The following is a 24,466-nucleotide window of genomic DNA, read 5'->3' as shown; positions in this document are numbered from 1 at the left end:
AATGTGTTTGAAAAAGGAGAAGGGAGAAACCTTGCTTGCTTGAGGCAGAGACAGTGCGCATGTACCGTCTGGACAGCATGCATGTGTGTATGGGTATATTCAAGGTTACGGCTCTCCACAGACACACTGGACATGACAAGCAAACATGATGAGCAGGTTTTATATTGATGTGCCGAACTCTTCGATTTTAGCTTGAGGGGTGAGAAAACAAGTAGAGAGGGAGTCCGAGAAATCAGGAGGGATAAACAGATTTTTGTACATGCTTTGGAGAGTGCAAGCGCAACAGGAAAATAAGAGCAAGGGAGGGGCGGCAGAGCGGGGTGGGGAGACAGATGCACCGCATTGTCAAGCGATAATGGAGAGAACCAAAGAAAAGAGATGCCCCGTATACGATTGCTCAAGATATTGATCTGGAAACTCCAGGGAATTGTGTGGAACTTCTGATCGACGCTCTTTCTTCTTGTTGTCATTGACATTTCTCAATGTCATTGTTAGCTGTTTGATACTACAACCAGTTGTATTGATTACCAAGGGATTTAGGGGAACATAAGTGACCGGTGAGCAGTTTCACACTGTTCTCTCCCGTTTCACAGGCACACTGACTTAGTGACTGACTAACTGATATCTCGGCTCACCAGAGAGTATTGAGGGGGTTGCATTGAGGCAAGGAGGGAGGAAGGGAGGGAGGGAGGGTGGATGACGGCGAGAGCGTGTTGGAGGCACACACACACACACACACACACACACACACTCTCGCTCTCGCATACAGCCTTACAGAGACAGGAGGGGAGAGTCAGAGACGCGGAGAAGAAGAAGAGGAGTGAGAGAGAGAAGAGAGAGAAGGAGAGAATGTCTGCTGAGAGGGTGGCTCTCGTTCCTCGTTCACAAACCGGCCCTCGCTGAGACACCATGGGCTGTATTGGCTCCCGCACCATCAGTAAGACCCTCTCCGTTTTGATTGCCTTTCTTTTCCAGGTTGAAAGGAGACCAGCCAGGGGTAGAGGAGCGATAGGTGATGCTCGCACGCATCCCCCCCTCTCAGGGAAAAACGTGTGTGTGTTTCTATGGAAACCTTTTGGTTAAAGGCCGTCTGTCCTCCAGGCTTTGACAGTGATTCGGCACACTGCTTGTGGGAAGCCGGGATGGAGAGCCGTTAGCGTGTCTGCAATTGATAGCCGTGTGTGTCCGCATGCATTCGGTAGGTGCAGACAGAGTGGTTTTAAAGATCCAACGTGGAATTTTTGGAGCGCACGATTGCATTCGATGCACCTCCAGAACGACTTGCAATATCTGACACTGTGCTAAGGTCACGTCAGGAGCTGTTTGTGTGAAAACAGCAGCAGTTCACAGGTTTGAGCGCGGACGTACATGCAGGTTAACTGAAGAGGGTGTTTTTCGGGATCAGAGGTGCTCACACGCAAAAAGCGTTTAGGTGTGACGTGGTGCCGGCTGAATGCGTCTCACATGTAGGTCAAATTCTGCAAAGTCAATGGCACCGGTGGGCACCTGTTCCCGCCAAACAGTTACGCGTTAACACAGCCGCCGATGACAAATTGCGGGTGCTTGGGCACAATTAATATTCTGCTGTAACTGTAAGTCAGCAGGCAGGCTAACTACCCTGGAGAGAAGACTCTGAATTGTTCCTCTTAAACGTGTTTTACAATGCCGTATGCCCATTAAGACGAGAGTGCAGGATCAAAACAAACCCAGGCAGCTGATGGAGGGATAAATAAATAAATGCTGCTGTATTTGACCTTTGATTGTCATTGAGCTTTCATTGGCAAAGGAACAGAGAGTCCGGATGGAGGATTTCTTTCACATAATAAAGCTCTTGCAGAAAGTGTCAGAGTGGGATATATATTGGGTAATTAGAGAAGCCCCTGCTGAGTAACTAAATTTAACCACCTCTAATAGATTTATATTTTTTAAGAACTAAAAATTCTTCAAGTTGTGGCACTGAAATTGGCCGTCTATCTGATATGCTCTTGAGAGGAACGTGGATGGCATATTTAGTGTGTTTGGCTATAAATAGTGTCTAGTTTACAGTGACCGAAAAGCAGAGGAGAGAGGACAAGATGCATGCTCAATAATATGGGTCAAGTGCCTGATATAGGCCTGTGATTGTTCACCCCTTATTTTGAATGGAGCAAACACTTATCATGTAAGCTGAGTGAATTTATGTGCTGTTGACATGTTGCACTGATGCTCTTAATGGCTCAGCCAAGGCCCCGTTATCGATTTTTTTGGTTATTCTTGATTTTATGAGCTCACCAAGCAAATTGTTGCTACAGCCAGAAATAGGACCATTCTTAGGTCTACATTTATCATCTCAAATCCTAGTGAGATTCTGTGTTTACAGTAAAATGCATCGCATTTTAATAATACTTTAAACTTTTTTTAGATCAGGGTTTGGGTTATTAATTAGAGTCATTCACACAGCTATTTCTCCTCTCACAAGATCATGTAATGAATCAACCACAGCCTTTAAAGGGCACTACTGAAATACCTGAATCTGGTGACAGATTGTAAAGGGCAATTGCAATTTATTAATCAAAGTATTAAACTAGAAATACCCTCTTGCAGCTTTCGGTAAACGAGCATGAAAGGACACTTCACAGGCTTTCCTCATTAAAGTTGTTATGTTAGCTAAGTAGTAAAACCTATTCACCGGGAATATGTTTGCTATAATTAAGCTCTTCAGTACTTCACCAATCAGCAGTGAGGGTCAATCAATGGCTGTGTAGACACAGCACTGAGCATTAACATATTATCATGAATTAAGTGAGGATATATTGTTCATTTTGAACAGATTCTGTGGGTCTCTTCTAGTTATTTAACACATGATTAACATATGACACATTTTTATTTTATATATATATATATATATATATATATATATATATATATATATATATATATATATATACATACTGTACACACACTTACATATGACACACATCAATCTCCTTCACAATGGTGATGTCTTTTTTAAAATCTTTAATATGTTTTTCTTTTTATTCCATAATACATTTTCCATAATACATATTCCAGACCACTGAAGCCGAATAATTCATGATGTGACCTTATGGTTCAATCCTAAGTAAGTGTCTCACAGGAGTGAATAATAACAAGAGAAGTGTGTGTTGGCAAGCTTGAAAGTCCAGTCACACACTGCTGTGTAATAAAAGAGTTTTCTCTCGTTTCTTTCTGCTCTTGTCTACTCTAGTTATGATTGTTTCTGAGGTCTCTTTAGGTAAAGGCTTCTGTTTAATGAATAAATGTACATGTAGATTGTGTAAATCGGCGTATTTGTTTGTCACAGGATTGCGGGTGAGAACAGTTGTGTAGGTGTGTTTGGGAGGGCATCAGGTGGATGGCTGAGCTCTTGGCACTGATGCCGATGTTTGCACTGGGTCGCTCTCTGTACGTGTTTGTTCTGTTCGGAGCTATTGCGTTACTCAGGGATGCCTCTTTCTATTGATTTAATTTCAGGTTCTGAAAGAGGGACAGACAAGCTGACATGCAGAGGGTCTCTGTCTACATTTCTCTCTCTCTAACACACACACACTCAATCTATTGCATGTGTGTGCGTTTGCATGTGATTGCATGATCCAGCTTGTTCGGTGACAGACATGGTCCAAGGTGACTGGCTCAGCATGATTGAGAGATTTACTCATCAAGGAGAAGGAGGAGGAGGCAGAAGGGGCAGGAGGAATCACAAAGAGAGAGAGAAGGACTGCAAAGAATGAGTCAGATGAATGAAAGGAAGGAGGGAGGGAGAGAAAGAGGGTGATGGACGCCCAGGGAGTGACAGACAGGAACTTCTCAAATGTCTTCTGGTGAATTTGTACCTCTTATCACTTTTTAATCAGTGCTGTCCATAAGGGGAACCAATCCTCAAGTTACTTTTAGGTTTTATTCTAAAAGTGCCCCTGACTTTTCTTATTTTAAGCTGCTGCCATCCACTTTCACCTGTCTGTTCGCTCAAACTAAGTTTGAGACAGCAGAAGCAGTTGCTTTTTTTGCAGATTTCCATTAATTTTAGGCTGAAGGTCACTTCATAAACTGATCATTTAGAGGAGAATTATAAGTCCCAGGTGAAGAAATGTTCAGGCTCAACAAGTCAATATCATAATGAAATGCATTAAAATGTTCAATCTTTCTTGCTATCTCTTTATTTGAAACTGAAAGATTTTGCTTAAGTTAGTAATGCAATTCTTTAGAGATATGGCATGGATAAATCACAAGAAAAGGTGTAGCCCCTTCATCATTATCATTATATAGTTATCTATATATATTTATACATTGTTACAAATAAATGTTGTTCTTTTGAACATTCTATTCATCAAAGATGCTGCTAAAAAAATCAGCTTTGCTAACACAGGAATAAATGACTTTTTAAAATATATTAAAATGTTACAATTTAATACTTTACAATATTAACTGTATATTTACACAATTTTGCCTTTGGTAAGAATTAGAAACTTACCTGTAAAATTTATTTTTTTTGAAAATCACACTTTTGAACTGTTCTATAAATATATATTCCATGTAATTTGCATATATACTTGCTGATATAATTTGCTGATATTTATTTTTGGGATATTTATTTGTTAAAATTCATTATGCAGCTTTTTTATAGCACAGAAAATGAGATTTTGGTATAATTTAATTCTCAAACCAGACTTTGGCCTAGTTTAACAACTGACTAACTGACTCATTTAAAGAGTGATTGCAGCTGTTCAGTTTCAGTTGCTGTTCATGTATCTATTTCTCATGCTCTCCATCTCTCCTTTACTGTCCGCTTTTCACTTAAGGTCACTCTTTTTCTCATTAGAAGTATTTATATTTAGTCAGTTCATTTCTATTGGTCTGATTGCTACACGATCATGAAAAGTGAGTGCTTTGCGAAATACATTTGTGAGTGTTCACATAACACCTTTTTCAACTTCAACTTTCAACTGACTACTTTTTTATGAATTTTTGCCATTCATTTACATAACATTGGTTTTTTAGGGGCCTGCACACAGAAAACTTTGAAAAAGGGTTTCAAAGTGCACGTTTTTGAAAATAATACTTTTGTCATCTCTGTGTAAACTACAAAAACATCATGCACATTCGTATTACATGTTCGGTCTATAGGAATGTGTGCATGCGCAGGTGTAGTGCTTTTTTTTTTTTTTTTTTTTTTTACAAAAGTGACATTGCCAACTACATGCAAAATACAGCATTTTATTAGTTTTTGCAGATCTATCTGAACTGGGATCATTTTGACAGCATCAATATCTGTATGTGAAACTTTTCAAAGATGCAAAGAAGCCTTGTGGTACCATCACAGAGAGGCACAAAATCACTTTCCAGAACATTATCGTTCACCGTTCCTGGCTGGTGGAATGATCTTCCCACCCCTATCCGGAATGCTAAATCCCTGACAACAGCTGAAAACTCATATCTTTCAAAACTACTTGGCTTCATCATAATTATTTATTTATTTATTTCTTCTCTTTCTAGCTTGTACTTATTTGAACTATGTCTAAAACTTGGTATTACACGCACTTCCTGTGTCTGTTTGCCACTTTAAGAAGAATCGCTTTATGTATCCCCCAATTCTAAGTCGCTTTGGATAAAAGTGTCTGCAAAATGACTAATTGTTAATCTAAGAAAAATATTTTGGTATTTAGTATAATCGTTGTCATGTAAACTTACCTTTAGACCACTTCAGAAGTGGTTTAAATGAGTTCAGGCCAAATATAAAAATGTACTTAACTTACAGATCTCAGAATTCAAACACTCTTTTCCATTTGAGTCGAAGAGAGCATTCATCAGAAAATATCACTGCTCTGCATTAGCATCCATACACTGGGAACAGGAGATCTGATTAATATCCATTTTGCTTAGACACAAACCCAGTCAGAAAGCAATCTGATCGATCAAGTGTAAATACCCATTTTGTTCTCTGTTCTTCACTCTGATGGTCTGTAACTCTGTGCTTTCCCTCTGACTCTTTTCTTTTTTGTGTGTCTTTTAACTCAGTGTCATTTTTATCTCATTACGCCTACCCTCTGTTGTCCTCAGTTTTTCTTTGTTATATCGCATAGCATAGCATTCCTTCCTTCCTTCCTTCATTCAGTATCTCAGTCTTTCTCTCATCCTCTTTGTCCCTGTCTTTCCTGTCCCTCCCCCTTCTCTCCGTGTGTTTTTGGCTCAGCACTGAGGTGAGTCAGCCTCTTGGACTTCGCTCCTAATCAGAGTCACTGTGAGCGTCACCGTGTGTCAGAGTTCCAGCCTGCATTCCTTTATTTGTCCCTTTTTCTTCACTCTCTCCACCTTTACCTTTTGCTGTAGAATTAAATCTCAAAGAAGTTCCCAGACGTGCTAGGCGGTGAGATCTGTCAAGCCAGATTGTCCCATGGTCCAGTTATTCCTCCATCTGGTTGTTGGTGATGCAGATCTTCTGCTGCTTCTCCCCGTGATACCATCAGGCTCACGCCGGGTGTCTAGGAATCTTCATCCTGTTCCTTGTCATTCACTGCGCGTTGACGTTAGCTTTTATCATCGTCACATGCAGATTTGTTTATCCCGTTTGACTGCTTCTTTCTCCGTCTCTCTCGCTCTCTCTTTCCTTTCCCCTGAAGCCCCGGCCCTCATAATGCTCAGTGTCAGACTCAGACATAAATGTAGATGGCAGGGTAAACAGTGCAGCGGCCATGTGGTGCTTAGCGACCTTGGATGCAATGGCTTATCCTTCATGTCTCTTGGGATTTTCTCAGTGTGTTTTCCTGCATGAGTGGAAGTGTTTTGTCCGTAACAACATCATGGTGGAATGGAAGGATAGAAAGTTATGGGTCTTGACAGCTGGGATGTGCGTCTATCTATCTATCTATCTATCTATCTATCTATCTATCTATCTATCTATCTATCTATCTATCTATCTATCTATCTATCTGTCTGTCTGTCTGTCTGTCTGTCTGTCTGTCTGTCTGTCTGTCTGTCTGTCTGTCTGTCTGTCTGTCTATCTATCTATCTATCTATCTATCTATCTATCGTTCACATCTAGTCATTGTTGCTGATATTCTGGTCTGTTGGTTCTGATTGTCTCCTTTGTAATTGATTATGAGTAGATCTGCTTTACCTCAACTCTCTTGATCTGTCTTTCTCTATTTACTCCTCACTCTTGTTCACTGATCTCCTGCAGAGCTGCGCTGCTCTGCATGGCTCTATATGTCTCTCCAGAGTGGGTTAGGTTGATTGAGGAAATGGCCCTGAGGCCCAAAGGCTCTGCTGTACTTACAGAGAGCGAGAGCCCAGCAATTAAAAGACACACGCTCACACACACACACACACACACACACACATGCACGGGATGCAATTAATGCATTCTGAGATCCAAATCAGTCTGGAGCATGGAGTGAAAAAAAAAGAAAAGAAAATCAGATACAAATAGAACAAGGACTGGTACATTCTGTTTTGATGTGATTAACCCCATCCCAATATTGCTATTCAATTGCGTCAACGGTTTAGGACTGTTGTAAATGAGTTCAATGAATCAAGCCAATGCTCAACTCAATTTCACTGATATTGAGCTAAATTAAATAGACCTAAATTGAATTGAGAGAGGTGGGGGAGTGAGAGAGCATGTGTACTGCAGCTAGACAGGGTCTCATTCACTAATAATTACGTACATGTGCACAGCGAAGGTTCTCATGCAGAATTCCTTCCATATTCCCAACACGATTTTGCCATTTGAGACTTTTTGGATTCATAAAAGACTTTTTTTGTCATATGGAAAAGTCATCAGACTTGGATCTTTGAGTGTGACGTGCTCAGCATGCATGCATTTTAAAAATAGACTTTTATTTCTGAAATGCAGGAAACGGTTTATAAGAATAATAATACATCACTGCTCCACTACGGTGAATGGGAGCTGCTAAGAAAAAATGAATAAAACAAAAATCATGTAAGTCTTTGAAATCCGCCATTGTTATGGCAGCAATAGATGCATAAAATATTAAAATGTCTTATATACATTCATATGAATAAGGGTTTGCAAGACTAATCATTTTACTAGTAAACCAAATACCAATGTTAACTTGTTTCCTAAAAGTTTTTAAAACAGCATTCATCATTTAAAGAGCTAAAATGCAAGAAAGAAAATAATTCCTATTATTGAATATTTAAATAAATGTAAAACATGTGACTGCCTACATTTTCACAAAACTTGCTCCTCCACCATGAATAAATCTGCATCTAAACACACAATTTTATAACTGAAGAATCATAAAAAAAAGTATTTTTACAGTCTTCCCCGTGAGAGACAATTACCATCCCAACAGGGCTTTTGTGATGAATTTCTGAAAGTGTTAGCGTTTTAAGCCAGGTGCCTACTGTACACTTTTAGAAAGCTTTTACCATATAAAGCTAGATTCATCTTTCATGATTTACAAAATTTGTGTCAGATGGCAAAGTCTTACAGTGTGAATGCAGCTTTATGGAAAGTCTCATTGGGCTCTTATTGTACAATCGGACAAATGGCAATTGTAGAAGGAAAAAAACGACAGAGCAGGCACTAGGTTTTACTCTTGTTCTACAATGAATTGATGAATCTGGATCGTTGTAAATGAAGGGGAGCAGTGACCGCAGTTAGCAATTAGCATACACATCCAAACCTTCTCTGCATGCTGTAAGGACTTCCACAATCTCCTTCATCATTCTTTGCAAACATATACTTATTTTTGCTAAAGGTGACACAGCATGAGCAGCAAGTGTGCCATTGTCCAAACCAGTCGGAACAGAAGAAACATATTTTATATAGCACTACAGTGCAAGATCACCTGCATGTTTGCATACTGTTGTTTATACGTTTGATACAGATGATTGTTTGATTGCTGGTGGGCCTCATGGACCATCGTTTCGTCACTGAACACTACAGTTCCATTTATTGCTTTGTCTCAAAAACACAGTCATTATGCCTCAATATTATGTGTTCATGCAGACTCTAATGTTACAGGGCGATTGTTTTCAGGCACATCATTCAAACTGTTAGTGCAAACTGGGTTACGTGTCATTTCTTGTTTGTCATTTTGAATGAGTCACTGTCAACACACCCACCATCAACATAATCAAAACAATGCCGAAGTGCAAATACACAGGAAGCTAGAATACTAAATAAACATATTTATGAATCCGATTTCAATATTAAAGATGTCTGAATTCTTTTTTCTACACTTAATCTTAAATTCAGCATCTTTTGGAAGCTTCTTAAAATACAGTGCATAATAATTTGCATAATTGCATCAAGCACTGCGATCACTAAATGTTTTTATCATTTTATAGGAATAAAAGCGTGAAATAACAAATCTCCTTCCCCACAGAGTGCTGGCGGTTTCAGATGGATAATTAATCTAATTTAAGGTCTTTGTGTGAATGTCAGCAGAAAATGTAGCGAGGAGCTGTCAGTTTGACTTAGCATATTCGGTAAAGGTTGCATAAGCCACATGCCTATTCCCTTATCTCTCTCTCTGTCTGTCTCTCTCTTTCCATGCAGCAGCGGATGCAGTTCCCGTTCGGAAAGATGGGGAGCAGGTAAGTAAAACTACAGCGCTTTGCATATTTAAGATTTGCTTTGCACCAAACCCCTGTCCCATGTTGTGAGCTTAAGCTCTAAGCATCACATCTACATGACGTCCCTTTGCCAAGATGATACTTGTGCGACATCTGCATTTCTGTCCGAAGCTATTATACCTACCAAGTGCTGACATTTGTGCCTCATGGCACTTTAATGAAGTCTTTAGCTTACAAGAAGACCCCCTGCGTGCCACACACACGTCTTACGCCCCGTAGCGCTGAAAGCCAGAGAAAGCGTGATGGTATAATGTGTATTTGAAAAACGTCTATATTAGATTCTCAGTAAAGCCACGGGAGTTGGACGCCATAGCCCAGCCATTACCGTACAGTATTGCCGTATAACAGCTTTGTCTCCTGGGAAGACATAGCCTCATCCGTCTTCCATGTTTGCTGCCTGTGTTCAATTCCTACCCAAGGGCAACAGCTCTTGCCTTGTCGCTCTGCTCATCCACCGATGAATTTGGCTCAAAATCTGCCATTTGGATTCTGTAAGCTGTCCAAACCAAACGGCATGTTTTATATCTCAATGCAGAGTTATTAAGCCGCGCCAGGAGGTGGTGTCATCCCACTGTTGCTGGAGCCAATTGAAACAGTGTCTGTGTTGTGTGTGTATACATTTGAGTTAGCTAGCCACACTTGAAAAGCCATTTGCTGGTTGCTAAATTAAGAATAATAAAAATAAAAGTAAGAATTTGTCATAAAAATTGCCCAGCAATGAAAATATCTCCAGAATCAGGTACTTAGTTGCTAAGTAGCAAGGCTATTTTTGTTATCTTAGTGCTAACTCAAATCCCCTCTATCTTCACAAAAATAAATTATTATAGGTTGAAGTGAAAGGCACTGGATGGGACTATTTTGTTTGACAGAATTGTATGTTTATATATATATATATATATATATATATATATATATATATATATAAAATATGTGTTTTTTTCTCTCTCACAACCTCGAAGAAAGTATAGGCATCAAATTACCTAGCCAACTTAGCTAACTTCTGACTCTGAGAAATCTACTTGGAATACGTGGGATTGTGGTTTGTTATTTACAGTGCTCTTTATTGATTTTGACCTTTTTTGATAACTGAACTAAATTTTACTTTAGAACTTTTTGGCAACTCTCTGGGTGAAATAACAGTTACTGGTATTACATTATTCAGCCATGGACTGACTGAAGTGCTCATTATAGTAACAGCGCCTTTTTAGGTTTTAGATTTAGGTATGTTTGCTTGGGATTGTACCTAAACTCTGCAGGACACTGGCCCTCCAGGAATGAGTTGGTGATCTTGAATAACTCCCATGCAGACACATTTTAGTGACAGCAACAACAACAAGAACAACAACAAAAATCTACAAAGATTCTTCTCATTTGTACATTAAATCACAGCAATTCTCTGTTAATAACTGTAACTTAAAAGTTGTTTTCAAAACAAATCCCATCCGAGATGTTCTTTACAGTGTTCCACCTTAGAGTATGTGGCAAAAACATGAAGAACTTAATCACTGGCTGTTAGAAAACGAATTCTATGTTTTTAATTTGCACCTAGCTGCTTTTGCCCCCCACAGAAAAGCTGTAGGTGGCTGCCCTAATTGCAAGCCAACCTCAAAATTTTATTTTTAGGAGCCAGCTCCACATTTATGTTACAGAAGCGGCCATGAAGACTAAGATGGTGGGAAACAAATCGATCAACCCCCGAACCGTCCAAGCGTGACTGTAGTCTGTTCAGAGTTTCTAAGGGACTGACATTTGCCCCACGCCAACGCCTTTCTGATACTGACCTCCATTTGACCTTTCACATTGATCTCCCTCTTAATGAACAATGAGCGGCCTCTGCTGTTGGTACTGGCACCAGTGTTTGTCTCGCTGCGATGGGTGTGGTGTACATGCGATCGATCGCTCACTGTGAGTATGTTTGGGTTGGCTAGGATTACTTACTCCAGTGCTACTCATCAAAGTCGCCTTCATCTCCTCTTGCTGCTGTCCTCTTCCAGTGTAGAGACATCAACACGGATACACTATAGGTGGTACTTCATTCATGAATATTTTACCCCATATTAGCGAATTATCTGTATAACACGACAAGGATGCATACAAAGATGTATATTTTGGTTTGCACAACAGTTCATAACAGAAGAACAGCCTCCTTCTCCTTCTCCTGCTTTCTGTTTATCTGTTGTTCTTCCAGATCTAGCGTTCTGTACTTGGCTTGATGTTTTGCCTTCTGCTGTCTCCTGCTAACTGAAATCATGCTTCATTTTCTTCTCTTTCACTGTATCTTTCCCATCTATTCTTCATCTGTTATCTGCTTTGCTTCTAGCAGGGACGTGCCGAGTTTTCCTGGGAAGGAATCAATGTAAGTCTGGTATTGACATTTATGCCCTTCATACTTTCTGGCTCTTTTGTTTTCTGTCTCTATTTTCATTTTTATATAATATGAACATCTGTTTTCACCAGCATATTACTCTCTGGGGGTATCCAGTGGAATATATATATATATATATATTTAACAAATGCTCTAAAAACATGGATAGCATCTTGTGACAGATACAGTCCAGTTTAAACGTTTGGAATAATTACGATTTTTATAGTGTTTTTAAAAGAAATCTCTTATGCTCACCAAGGCTGCATTTATTTGATCAAAAATATGGTAAGACAGTACCATTGTTCAATTTGATTTCTGAAGGATCATATGACAATGAAAAATTGAGTAATGACTTCCAAAAATGTTGCTTTAATCTTAGCTAAAACAATTATTTTAAACTGTAATAATATTTCACCATATTACTGTTTTTGATCAAATAAATGCAGCCTTGGTAAGCGTAACAGACTGCTTATATATAATTATTCCAAACTTTTGATCGGTATTGTACAATGTGATGTTGTGAAGGTAACTGTAGTAATACTAGACATGTTAATATACTGAAAGGTTTGTATGAACATAAAATGCACCCGAAACGTCTGCCATGACTCCAGTGTTTCATCACTGGCAGGTTTTCTGGGGGTTTGAGCTGTCCGCCAGCTGTCTTCGATAGGCCACGTCATGTTATCTGAGATTCGGCCTGTTTCTGTGACTTGTAGGTGGCAGTGGATGTGAGAGATGATAACACAGTGTGGATGACATGGATTTAGTGACATCTGCTCTCACCTTAAATTGAAAAAAGAACAATTAATACATCAGAAGTTTATGATACTTACCAGCGATGTTAGCTTTTTTTAAAACGATTAAATCATGTATTAATATTTTGAATGAACTTTTATAGTCACATTTTATTATTGTAATTCTAGTACTTTAGTCATTTTTTATTAGGTTTTGTTTTTTATTTTCTATTTAGCTTTAATTTATTTTTATTCTTCAACATATTTTCATTTGAGTTCAGTTCAGTTTTTTTTTCTCCCATGCAATCACAGTGAATGCAGACTTGAGCTTTCAAGCTTCTAAAACCACCATAATGTTTTGTATGAAAGACAACAGTCAACCTTAACCAAATTATTGTGAACTAAGTTAGGGCTGTCAATAATGATTATTTTGTCAGTCGAGTAATCGGTTGATCAAGTCGCCCAATCAAGTAATAGATAATGATAATAATTGTATAATAATTTTTTGGTAATAAAAATTGACCTAAGCAAACAATAGCCATAAAATGACTTAAAATACATATATTAAAGCAATAAGTTAGTAATAATTATTTCAAACAAAGTATCAAAAGCAAGTAGTCATATGGTTTTACTGAAGAAAAAAACTTTGAAAATGCATAATGTATTATAAACAATAGAACTAATGTACATCATGCATTATATCAAACAAAACGACAATGCGACAGTGGGCGACAATGGCCTTACAATTGTTTTTACACTGCGCGAATGAATCATTGTCTAATGTTTACTAAACAACATTTAATTCAAATATACACTTAAAGTTTAATATGTGGACATTTCTTTATGATAGAAAAGCTACAGCTACTGTCATTTCCTGAATATGTGGACATCAAAACATGTTAACTCAGCGTGAGGTTTGAGCAATTAGCCTATGTCGAAATTGCAATGAACCATTAATTTGCTATGTTGAGAAAGATAAAGATGTATTCTCCTGTGATTTACCTTACAAATCTGATGAAATGGTTATAATAAACCCAAACTCACAGCAATATGCAAAGTTTGAGACGCTCCACACATGTATGGGATAACAGTTTGTGTGGAGCAGCATTTACTGTGAACAGAGCACTCAGATATGTAATAAACATGCATTAAATAATTAAAGTACATATATTAAACCTGCATTGCATATATTTAATTGAATAGTGAATTCACAATCACATTGAGCTTTATGATGTGTAAATTGGTTTAATATATCATGCAGCCTGTTAGAAAATGGTAATGAATTCTTGTCTGTCATGCTGCGCCACTAAAGGTATTTTGCCGGAACCTTACTCAACACGGACAAACTACAGTCGATGATTTTTAAAATTGTGACAGCCCTTCTGAACTGAATCAAATGATTTAAAATCCTCAAAAAAAAACAACAACAAAAAACAAACAAACAAAAGATTGGGTTATGACTTGGCCTTAACTACTTTTCTAATTAACTTGATAAATAGGGCGAATGATTTCAGTCTGATTGGCCTATAAAATTACTAAATTTCTGTAGAAGATTCAGAGTATTGTTGAATGAATCATGTTTATGGTTAATTTTTAGTCATTTTTGAGCTTGATAGCTCCAATCCTCTATTCCTTTCATTCCGAGTGAACAAATTAAGTAATGATGAGTAAATGATGACAACATTTTCGTTGCTTTTAGTTTTGTTACCACAAAAAGTTTACTATTAGGCTACCTAATTAAACTATATTACCTGGCGGAATTATTGTTTATTCTCAGTTATGAATAACAAATATAATTATTTATTGAGCCTTGGTGTCCTTTATCAGTGCCATTGCTGGTGTATAATGAACGCAATAAGCCAGATGAGGCAGTGTGTTAGTGATTTTTGTGGTTTATAGCTTTAATTGATTTTTACTCCTACTTCTCTAACTTTTGCTGTTCTTTCTTTCTTTCTTTCTTTCTTTCTTTCTTTCTTTCTTTCTTTCTTTCTTTCTTTCTTTCTTTCTTTCTTTCTTTCTTTCTTTCTTTCGTCAGCTGTCCATGGAGGACACCACCTCCATTTTGCCCCGTCTGAAGCGGAACACCAACTCCAACTCCTATGGGATTGGGGCTCTGGCTAAGTCCTCTCTGACAGGTGTGTCAGGTGTGTGTCTGTCCTGGTAGCTGGTAACCAACCCCATGTTGGCTCCAGAGGAGGAGATGGCGATTGGAGCCAACATGGCTGCCCCTGTGGGTCCCCCTCCCTTTCCAGTTTCATCACCTGCCTCCTCCATTATATAGTGCATGTCAATGGCCTCTTTAGCCATTGATGAAATCCCCAGTCAGACCCAACAAGAGTTCACACAAAACGGTTGACGTAAGTGCACTATCCATCTCCACATGTTTGCTGCTGGGAAATGTAGTCTTTCGCTGTGATGCCAGCCGTGTATTGTAGTGTGTTTGTGGTTTTGTGAGGTGAAGTGCTCTTTTGTGAAGTAAACTCTTGGTCAGTAGTGTGTTGTGTTGTCGTTTTTTTAATGGATACTACTCATGGTCACAACAGGTTTCTGGAAACGTAGGTATCTGTATATCTCTCGATTTAATGTCTTGTATCTTTTGTTTTTCTCTTGTTTTTCTTAAAAGCTTGAAAATGGGGTGAAGTGCTCAAGTGATACCTTTAGATTGTTTTCCCCCTGGAACAGAAGTGATTTATTAAAGTATTTAAAGAGAGCAGTCACTTCGTCAGATGGGGTTTTTATCATTGTCAGCAGCCTCGAGAAAAATCACACCACCATCGATGAGGTTACCATCAGACCTCCTTGTTTTTAACTCTATTTTGCATTCAGAGCTTTCCCCCGAATGCGTCTCTTGTTCGAACGAGATATTTGCATGCTAATGAGCCATTTTGTTTAAAGGAAATGTTTAGAAGTTCGGCTCTAATTATTCATACATGCATAAAAGCTTATGAGTCTCGTGTAATTCATTAAAGATGGTCAACCAATCGCATCTCTCTCACCGCTCGCACAGCGATGGATCAAATCAACAGACTGTAGCTCATTCATAATCACTCATTCAGGTGTTATCATCCACAGAGCCTTGCAGTAGTTTACTGTAGTAACGTGATTAAACAGAATAGTGCACTGCCTGGCTGCTTTCATTTCGCCCCTTTCTGCAGCTCCATGTGGAGTCTGTACAGGTTCTGACTTGTGTTTCTTTCTCTTTAGGAGTTACCAGATCAATGAAGGACAAAGTGACCAAGCCCACTGCCATGGCTCAGGGTCGTGTGGCCCACATGATTGAGTGGCAGAGCTGGGGTCAACCATCTGCAGGGCCAGAAGGGGGAGCGGGACGCTCCAATCTGATCCGCGCGCGAGAGAGACGGCTTGAAAATGATGCCTATTGTGACCTGAGTGATGGAGAAAAAGAGGCACGAATGGCAGCGGGTGAGAAGATTGACTGAAGACATTGAGATGATTGGAAAATATATATTCTAGTCACCAGACACAAATGGCATCCCCCCTTTTCACAATTAGTTGTGGTACAGGTTGAAAACAGTGTATTAAATTAAAATATTATAGTGTTAAAGGAATTTTAAATAATGTTTTCAGTAATAATAAAAAATTATCAGTATATTTGGGTTTCATTTTAAGCTTAAACCTCATATAATCAAGTTTTTTCCCCCTTAAAAAGAACAGAAAAAATGTATGTATTACAAAAGTACGTACAGTATATTGACTATATATTTTCTTGAAGTCTCAATGTCTCATGCAGTTTTGCTTCTCTGGTCAATTTATCTTGTTTTAAAGATGCTTATTATTTTACAAAAATGTATAATGTGTACTATAATGTATGAGTAAAAAAAAAAAAAAGGTAAAAGGGACTAATAATGTGCAATTTATCGTAATAAATAATAATATATTTTTGTTTACAACAAAGACCTTTGTTACAATTTATTGTTTTTCCCACAATTATTTTTGCTACTGTTAAAAAAGTTATTTTATGCTCAAAGCTGTATTTATGAATACAATTCAGTAAAATAGTAATATTGTTAAATAATACAATTTAAAAAGCATTTTAAATATATTTCAAATAGCACTGTCAAATGATTAATAGCATCCAAAACTTTTGTTTGCATAATTACATGTGTGTTCTGTGTATTTGTTATGAATACATATAAAAACACACATACAGTATATATTTTGAAAATACATGTATGTAAATATCTTTATTTATATTTATATAATTTATATTATAAATAAATATATTTAATATATACAAATACAATTTTCTCCTAAATATATACAGGCATTTGTTTGTATTTATATATACATAATAAATATACACAGTACACATACAGATATTATGTAAACAAAACTTTTATTTTGGATGTGATTAATCACTTGACAGAACTAATTTAAAATATAATTTATTGCTGTGAGGGCAAAGTGTCACATGATCCTTCAGAAATTTTTTTAATATGCTGATTTGGTGGTCAAGAAACATTTATAATTATTATCAGTGTTGAAAACATTTGTGCTGCTTAAATTTGTTTTTCAGGATTCTTTGACAAGAAAGATCAAGAAAGAAGCATCCTTTCTGATATTTTCTTGCAAAAAAACAAAAAAACTAAACTAAACTACAGTATTGAACAGTATTGTATATATATTTCAAAATAAGAGTTGGTAAGCATTTAGTGGAGTCAGCCACCCACTAAGAATCTGTATATATTTAAAATGTTTGTTCATTAAAATTGTTATTTTCCTTTTTACAGGCATTATGCAGCAGCTTGCCATTTCCGAGGCCACACTCTTTGCCTGGAACTCGATGGAAGGAGAGAGTCTCTGTGCCGACTCCAACCAGGGCAGCGTGGCTCACCTCAGTGAGGTTAACCAGGAGAGCATCACCAGCAGAGGTGAGGCTCACAAATAACCACCTCATGCCATAACACAATGAAGACATTATGTTGGAGTGATTTAGGATTTCTGTTATGTTACATCTAAGTTTCTGCCTTTTGTTTGACTTTAGATGAAAAGAACAATCCTTTGTTTATCCACAGCTCAGATATTACAAGCACAGACGTCTTAAGCACATCCTCACATGATTATTACACTGGCAGCTCAAAAGCCTCTGAATATTAAGCTGCTCTTGCAGTAAGAACTGTCTGCATCTTTGGACCGGAGTCTCATAACCACACCGCTATGCTTCACTGATGTGAGCGCTCGGATACTTCTGCAGATTTGATTTATGTTGTTTACCTAGCCTTGACTGATGTGCCTTCCAGTCCACTTGACAGGTCTAGAGCGCATTGCCACCACTTTATTTATTGTGTGGAGATGTGTCAGAGATGCCAGCTGCAGGCCCAAAGGCGATGGGGGAGAATCGTAGAACAGTAGTTTTCCTGAGGTTCAGCTTTCACAAGCCCTGGCTTGAAGAGTAAAACAAACAAACAAAAAAAAACTCTCTTTGGCCTGATTATGTCAAAATAATGAGGATTTTGTGTAGCGGAGAATTTTAATGATGAAAAACCATGATTATAAACATTTTTATAGCAATAATCCAATCAAATTGAAAAGTGTGCCATTTACTCACCCTCATACGGCTTTCTTTGAGGAACGTTTTGAAGAATGTTGGTAACAAAAAAGTTTTGGCTCCCACTGACTTCCATCTTTGCAAGACTTTTCAGGACAGTAGATGGAGTAAAAATGAACTCCCAAAACTGATTCTGGAAGATAAATTCTTGAAAGAGTGGTACAAGAGGACGAGCGATGCTGGTCCTTCAAGAGTCACAATGTCTATAAAGCCTATAAAAATCAGTCTTCATGCAATTCACAACACTTCAGCTTGTGATTCTTATTAAGTGAGGGTCATTTTGGGGATTTTTTTTTTTTTTTTTTTTGCTGTCCCACGGTCATGCCTTAACTTTGTAAAATCTAGTATTGCATAAGTATTGCCTTCTGGGAAAAGAAAAATATGATCAGATTATCAACTTTCCTGATAATTATGCATGCAATGTAGGAATTCTATACATTTTCGAATCTAAGGTCCTTTCACACCAAGTACGATAACTGTACCAATACTGGTAAAGTTTTCGGTAAAAAAATCATTTTAAATTTAAAACAATAGCTGAGTCCACATCACAGTAATATTTATAATGACACAGAGGAATGTTATCTTTGGAATCACCTTCAGAACTATTTTTTTCCCAGCTGATGAATGATATAAACATTGACAGCCAATCAGAATGCATCCTACTATAAAGAGCTTGAGCATTTAAAGCAGCAGACGACAACTGCAGCACACACGTATAATAAACAGAACATTATTATTAATTGGTGTGGACGCTGATATAGTTATTTTTCTAGAATCCACTTCAGTTCCAGTCTGCATTTGAATTCTGCCCTTTACCTTCTGACTTTCCGTCTACCTCTTTGTTTCCGTCTCCGTCCTTCAGACCAGCCATTGCATCATTCCTCCGCAGATGTGTGGCCTCACACCTACGTCTCTCAAGGCCTTTACTGTCTTACCTCCTCTGATGCATGGGAGCCAATCAGCAACGAGCCATCGGGTGTGGCTTCTCCCGCTACTGGCTCTTATATCATGGCGGGCGGGGCTTCAGGAGAGGGTTATGATGGCTCCACCCACTATTTACAGCAGCAGCAGCTGACACTGCAGCAGCAGAATCAGCTACAGCAGCTCCAACAGTATCAGCAGTACCAGCAGCAGCAGCAGCTCCTGCAGTATCAACAGGTCAGAAAACACACAGCTTGACATGCTGCCATGTTTACATGCTCACTGAGTTGTGTTTAGCTCTTCTACTTGACCTCTTTTAGCCAGGTGTCATCTAGGGAGGCACTGTAGGTGGTCTTGCTGTATTTAGAACAGCATTGACTATGACTGAAAAGAGTTCAGGTGTTACGTCTCTGTGGGAAGACTATTCAGTGCTTGATTAGAAATTCTTTCAAATCATTTTAAAATAATTATGATTATATGTAAATAATAATGTGTAATATATGTAATTAAAAAAGCTTATTGAGCTACAAATTTGCATAGAATGAAAATTCAGCTTTGGCATCACAGAATAAGTTATATTTTGAAATACAGGTGCATCTCATTAAACTAGAATGTTGTGGAAAAGTTTGTTTATTTCAGTAATTCAACTCAAATTGTGAAACTCGTGTATTGAATAAATTCAATGCACACAGACTGAAGTAGTTTGTCTTTGATTCTTTTAATTTGGATAATTTTGGTTAACATTTAACAAAAACCTACCAATTCACTTAAATATATTATATATTAAAATATATAAATCCATTTAAAATTGTAATAATATTTCAAAATGTTACTGTTTATTGTGTTTTCGATCAAATGAATGCAGTCTAAGAAATGTATTTTAAAACACTATCAAAATTCATCACTAATCAAAATTTGAAATAAAATAGTTGTAAATATTTTGATTAAAAAATTCAATTGTATTGATTGCAGTGCTTGTTAATAGTAGAGTTAATTTCCTTATTTCCCTCATTAAAGACGTTCAGTACAATTTTTTATTATACCTTTTGCTTCAGAGTTTTACTGATTCTTACTTTTTCCTTCATTCCTCTTGAAGTCTTTGGAATATCGACTGCACAGCGCCTCCCACTCCTTACAAGCCACGCCCAACAGCACTATTCACAGTTTGGGCCCGCCCACTCACCCGAGACTGGCTGACCTGTGGGCGGCAGCTCAGGTGGAGCCCCATCAGGTAGAGATGATGGGACAAATGGGCATGACCATGGCCGAAATGGGAATGACTGAAGTATTCGGTGAGGAATCTGTTGTGGTGGAGACCGAATGCATCCAAGAAGAAGAGGAAGCCAAGGTGGGACATTTTATTTCCACTTCCTTCACCACCAGTTCAGTGAGAATGTACTCACTCTTAGACATCCAAGATTCAGATGAGGTTGTTTCTTCATTAGAACAAATCTGGAAAAATTTTGCACAGATCCTCTGCAGTGAATGGGTGCCGTCAGAATGAGAGTACAAACAGCTGATACAAAACATCCACACATCTATCAATGAATGTCTTGTGAAACGAAAAACTATGTTTACAACTTCAAACTACTGCTTCCGGATAACATACAAATTATCCATAATATTGCTTTTTCCACTTAAAATGTAATCTTGTCTGAATAAGGAGCGAAAAATGCACAGATCAAAGACCAAGCAAACAGTACAAGCAAAAACTGTCCAAAACATTTCTAAACTAAAATTTTTATGTGAAAAGACAATAGACTTTTTCCATTGGAAGAAGCATTATAATGGATTATGGACTGGTATTTAGGCCAAAAATTATGGTTTAAAGTTGAAACACCTTAACGATGGATTTGTTTGTTACAAACATGCAGTTTTTTGCCTCACAAGAGATGAATTGACGGACTGGAGTGGTGTGGATTACTTGTGAATTATTGTGATGTTTTGACCCATTCACTGCAGAGGATCCTCTGGTGAGAAAGTGATGTAATGCTACATTTCTCAGAATCAGTTTTGATGAAAAAAAATCAACTCATCTGCATCTTGGATGGCCCGAGGGTCTGTACATTTTTCATCACATTCTATAAACTATTCCTTTATTTTTTTTCCTCTCTTTCTCAAGGATGATGACATAACACTCACCCTCGAACCCGAGCTGACATCCGTAACTCCTGCCCTGACCCCTCCCCCTCAAAGAGAGGACTCTACCCCACCTGGGGGCATGAGCCCAGGGCGAGCACCAGCAGAGCCAGTGGCTGAGCACATGACCTATGAGGTCACATCCTGCGTCATCCAATCGCTGGAGGAGAAGGAAGAAGAGGTGGAGGATGGGGCTGTTGTCGTGGTGGCAACCAACTGATGGTTCAAATCAAGGGGCAGCTAAAAGAACAAAAAACAAAACCGTCTGTGAAATAATCAACAAGTTAAGCTTATCGTATACACCCTTTTACCCCAGATGTGTACTCATACGGACTGTCACATCAGGAACAGATTTATTCGTTATTAAACGCTGAAAGAACATGCACTGAGCGGAGGGCGCATTTAAAGACTAAACGTGGGAGAGCGTCAAAGCCGGGATGATGCATTACATGTGCTGCTGCTGCTGTTTTATGGCAGGAGCGCTGACGTCCAAGGCCGCTTGCAAATGAAAACGAAGAGTGCAATACTGAGAAATCAATACAACCAAAAGAAAGTGCATGCATTGGTTTTCTTTTTTTTTGGAGTATTTAAGTGACTGAATTAACAATATCCACATAGTAATAATATATATTGATTTTTGTAATAAAACTAAAAGCCAATGAAACAATATGTATTTGTATGTATATATAACATGTATGTACTGTATGTTAGTATGAATGTATGAATGTATGTGTCTTTAAAGGTATATTCTGAAAAAACATTACGAATTTGCCGTTTGCGTGAAGTTTCCCCAGTGTACCTCCAACACATTCACGCACACACACACTCACACTTACACAAACACTGATGCACACACACGTACACACCCTGGAAAACATGTTTTGCTCTTAATATATCCAAGCACAATACTGCCCAAATGGAAACAGTGCTGCCCTTTTCAACATCCTAACTGTATTGTTACTAAGACTTATGCACTACTATGGACATAAACGAATGTATTGCCTATCTTCTTAGCGACAGCCCGGTTTTCTTCCGTTCTACGTTCTTTCTCATCGATGTCTGTGTTTGTCTGCCTGGCTGAGCTGCTCAATATTGATTTGCACTGAACAACAAAAGGCAAACTGAAGAGTCGCCGTCATCATTCTGGGAAGTTCCATTAATCTTTGCATGCAAAAAGAGGAGCAAACTTTGAAGAGTTGAGTCTGAGACTACAGGAAACCAAACTGAGAATCATGGGTCCATTTTTGGTGAACTAATATGTAGAAGCCATTTATGCCATGCATATTTTCCATGTTATTTACGTTTTAGCTTTCCTTGTAGCTGACTTAATGCAAAGAGATGAACTCACATTACCTCAGTATCGTAATCATGTGGTAATGGGCTAGATGACATGTTCGGTCACAGTATGTTTTTGTCACAACAGACCATACGACTGTGGAAGGAAGTGAAACAGAAGGTGCTTTTCTGGTTAATGCTTGCAGGCTTTCCACTAATTATTTAATAAGCTGTAAATGAAATACCTGCTGCAGAAAGAAGTGCACTCGACTACTAGGGTGCACATCTCAAACCTGTGTCGAAACTTATATACGCTCCAAAAGAGAGAGAGAGAGAAAAAATACATTTTGGATGTGGCAACATTAACACTAATTTAGAGTTAGAAGGCATTTGGTTTAGCAATGATTTTTATTCTTCGATGATTTTGAGAGTTTTGATTAATGCCGTTATGCAATGCTGAGGCAACATTTATTTTTCTAAACTAACGAGGCCTGCGAGCTGTCATCCTTTGTGATATTTCCAACATCGTAGGACTAGCGTCTGCCGAACGAGAGTCATTTTCACAGATCTAGTGGCTGGGTTTGGAATCAAATCTCGAGAGCAGGCGAAATGAGAAAGATTGAAGTGGATGACCTCTCGTGTTTAACGAACAAAATGAGATTCTGTTAGAAGTACACTCTCAGCATCTTCAATGTCAGAGCGCTTTGTGACATGTCCAAAAGATGGCAACATTAACAGCTGACAGCAATGATGCCACAAGGACATATTTCTGTCATATTCGGTGAAATATGATGCATTTAGTGCAGAATGTCGATGCGGTTTTGATTATTGAGGAATATAAAATAAAGCTAGGTATAGCGATCTTGCAGTTTCTTCAACTCCAGTTGGTGTCATCCTGTAACCTCATCTAAATCATGTGCATTTTAATGTGCTGTAAATAAAATCCTTATTGTGAAGGTCTGTCTCATTTGTTAACGGCTAGAGAGAGTTATCAGTAATTTGTTTAGATATATTAAGATCTCTCTTACAGTTTCATTGAATCAGTTCATTAGTTTACACATAGATTAAAAAATAATAATAACAAAAACATTTATCATTCCACATTGCTTACTAATCTAAAAAGTATACGATAAAAGTTTTTTAATTCAAATGTATCAGTTTATTGAATTGTTAATCATTCTTGGAAGATATGAGACAAAAACAATCAATGTTTCAAAGCTACATTAAGAATCAAACATTTTTCTGTCGATATCTCATCACGCCAAGAAGGAAAGAGAATAAATAAATTAATAAATATGACAAAAACAAACAAACAAACAGCAGTGAACAAGCAGATCATATCAACTAACAGATTGTTCATAAACAGCAGACAGTCCTTGGTTTAAAGACATGAGAAACACCTGAGAGAGATTTCAGAAAATTAAGGATAGATGAAGGCAGGACATAAAGGGTTTCATTAAGAAAGGACAGTGCGCACACCCTGAACTGGAAAAGGGCACAAGGAAAATTTGTTCTTTGGGTGAAAAGAAAGTTCAGATTCTGAAGAGGTCCTCAAAGTGCCACCTGCTGGCCATGTTTTCTTATAAAGATATTTTTGACAACTACTAACAATGCAGTGCAAATATTCTTTGTTGGAAATTGATTTTGTATATTTTATAACATAAAAGGGTTAATACCCTTTAAGAAAGGGTTCATATGAAATGATCCGGGTGTATGAAGACTTCAAGTGTTTTCATGAGGTCTGAAATCTGGCGCATGTAAACCTGGTTCAAGATGATCATTTTTGTCAGTAATTAAAATGTTCATGTTTTAGTGCTCCAATAAAACATTATATATATATAT

The 24,466-nt window shown here is 37.9% G+C and overlaps 1 protein-coding gene across 8 annotated transcripts; it reads left to right on the top strand.

Annotated features, from left to right (window-relative positions):
- Positions 1-159: 159 nt before the first annotated feature.
- On the top strand, positions 160-23,580 carry LOC113092188 (uncharacterized). 8 transcript variants are annotated; one of them, XM_026257806.1, is made up of 9 exons: positions 160-937; positions 9,545-9,582; positions 11,942-11,977; positions 14,756-14,855; positions 15,925-16,143; positions 17,472-17,612; positions 19,152-19,447; positions 20,307-20,558; positions 21,333-23,580. In XM_026257806.1, exons 1-9 carry the CDS (start codon positions 910-912, stop codon positions 21,567-21,569), a joined length of 1,347 nt encoding a protein of 448 aa, XP_026113591.1. In that variant the 5' UTR covers positions 160-909; the 3' UTR covers positions 21,570-23,580. The 8 variants fall into 8 exon arrangements, with proteins under 8 accessions (XP_026113591.1, XP_026113590.1, XP_026113589.1 ...); XM_026257805.1 differs by having other exon boundaries at positions 163-937; positions 9,548-9,582; positions 14,756-14,864; XM_026257804.1 differs by having other exon boundaries at positions 163-937; positions 11,945-11,977; positions 14,756-14,864.
- Positions 23,581-24,466: the final 886 nt, after the last annotated feature.

Source organism: Carassius auratus, unplaced genomic scaffold (genome assembly GCF_003368295.1).
Source record: "Carassius auratus strain Wakin unplaced genomic scaffold, ASM336829v1 scaf_tig00214511, whole genome shotgun sequence".
In the NCBI taxonomy this organism is placed as follows: domain Eukaryota; kingdom Metazoa; phylum Chordata; class Actinopteri; order Cypriniformes; family Cyprinidae; genus Carassius; species Carassius auratus.
Note: the sequence above shows the minus strand (reverse complement) of the source record. Positions and strands in the feature narration are given on the sequence as shown.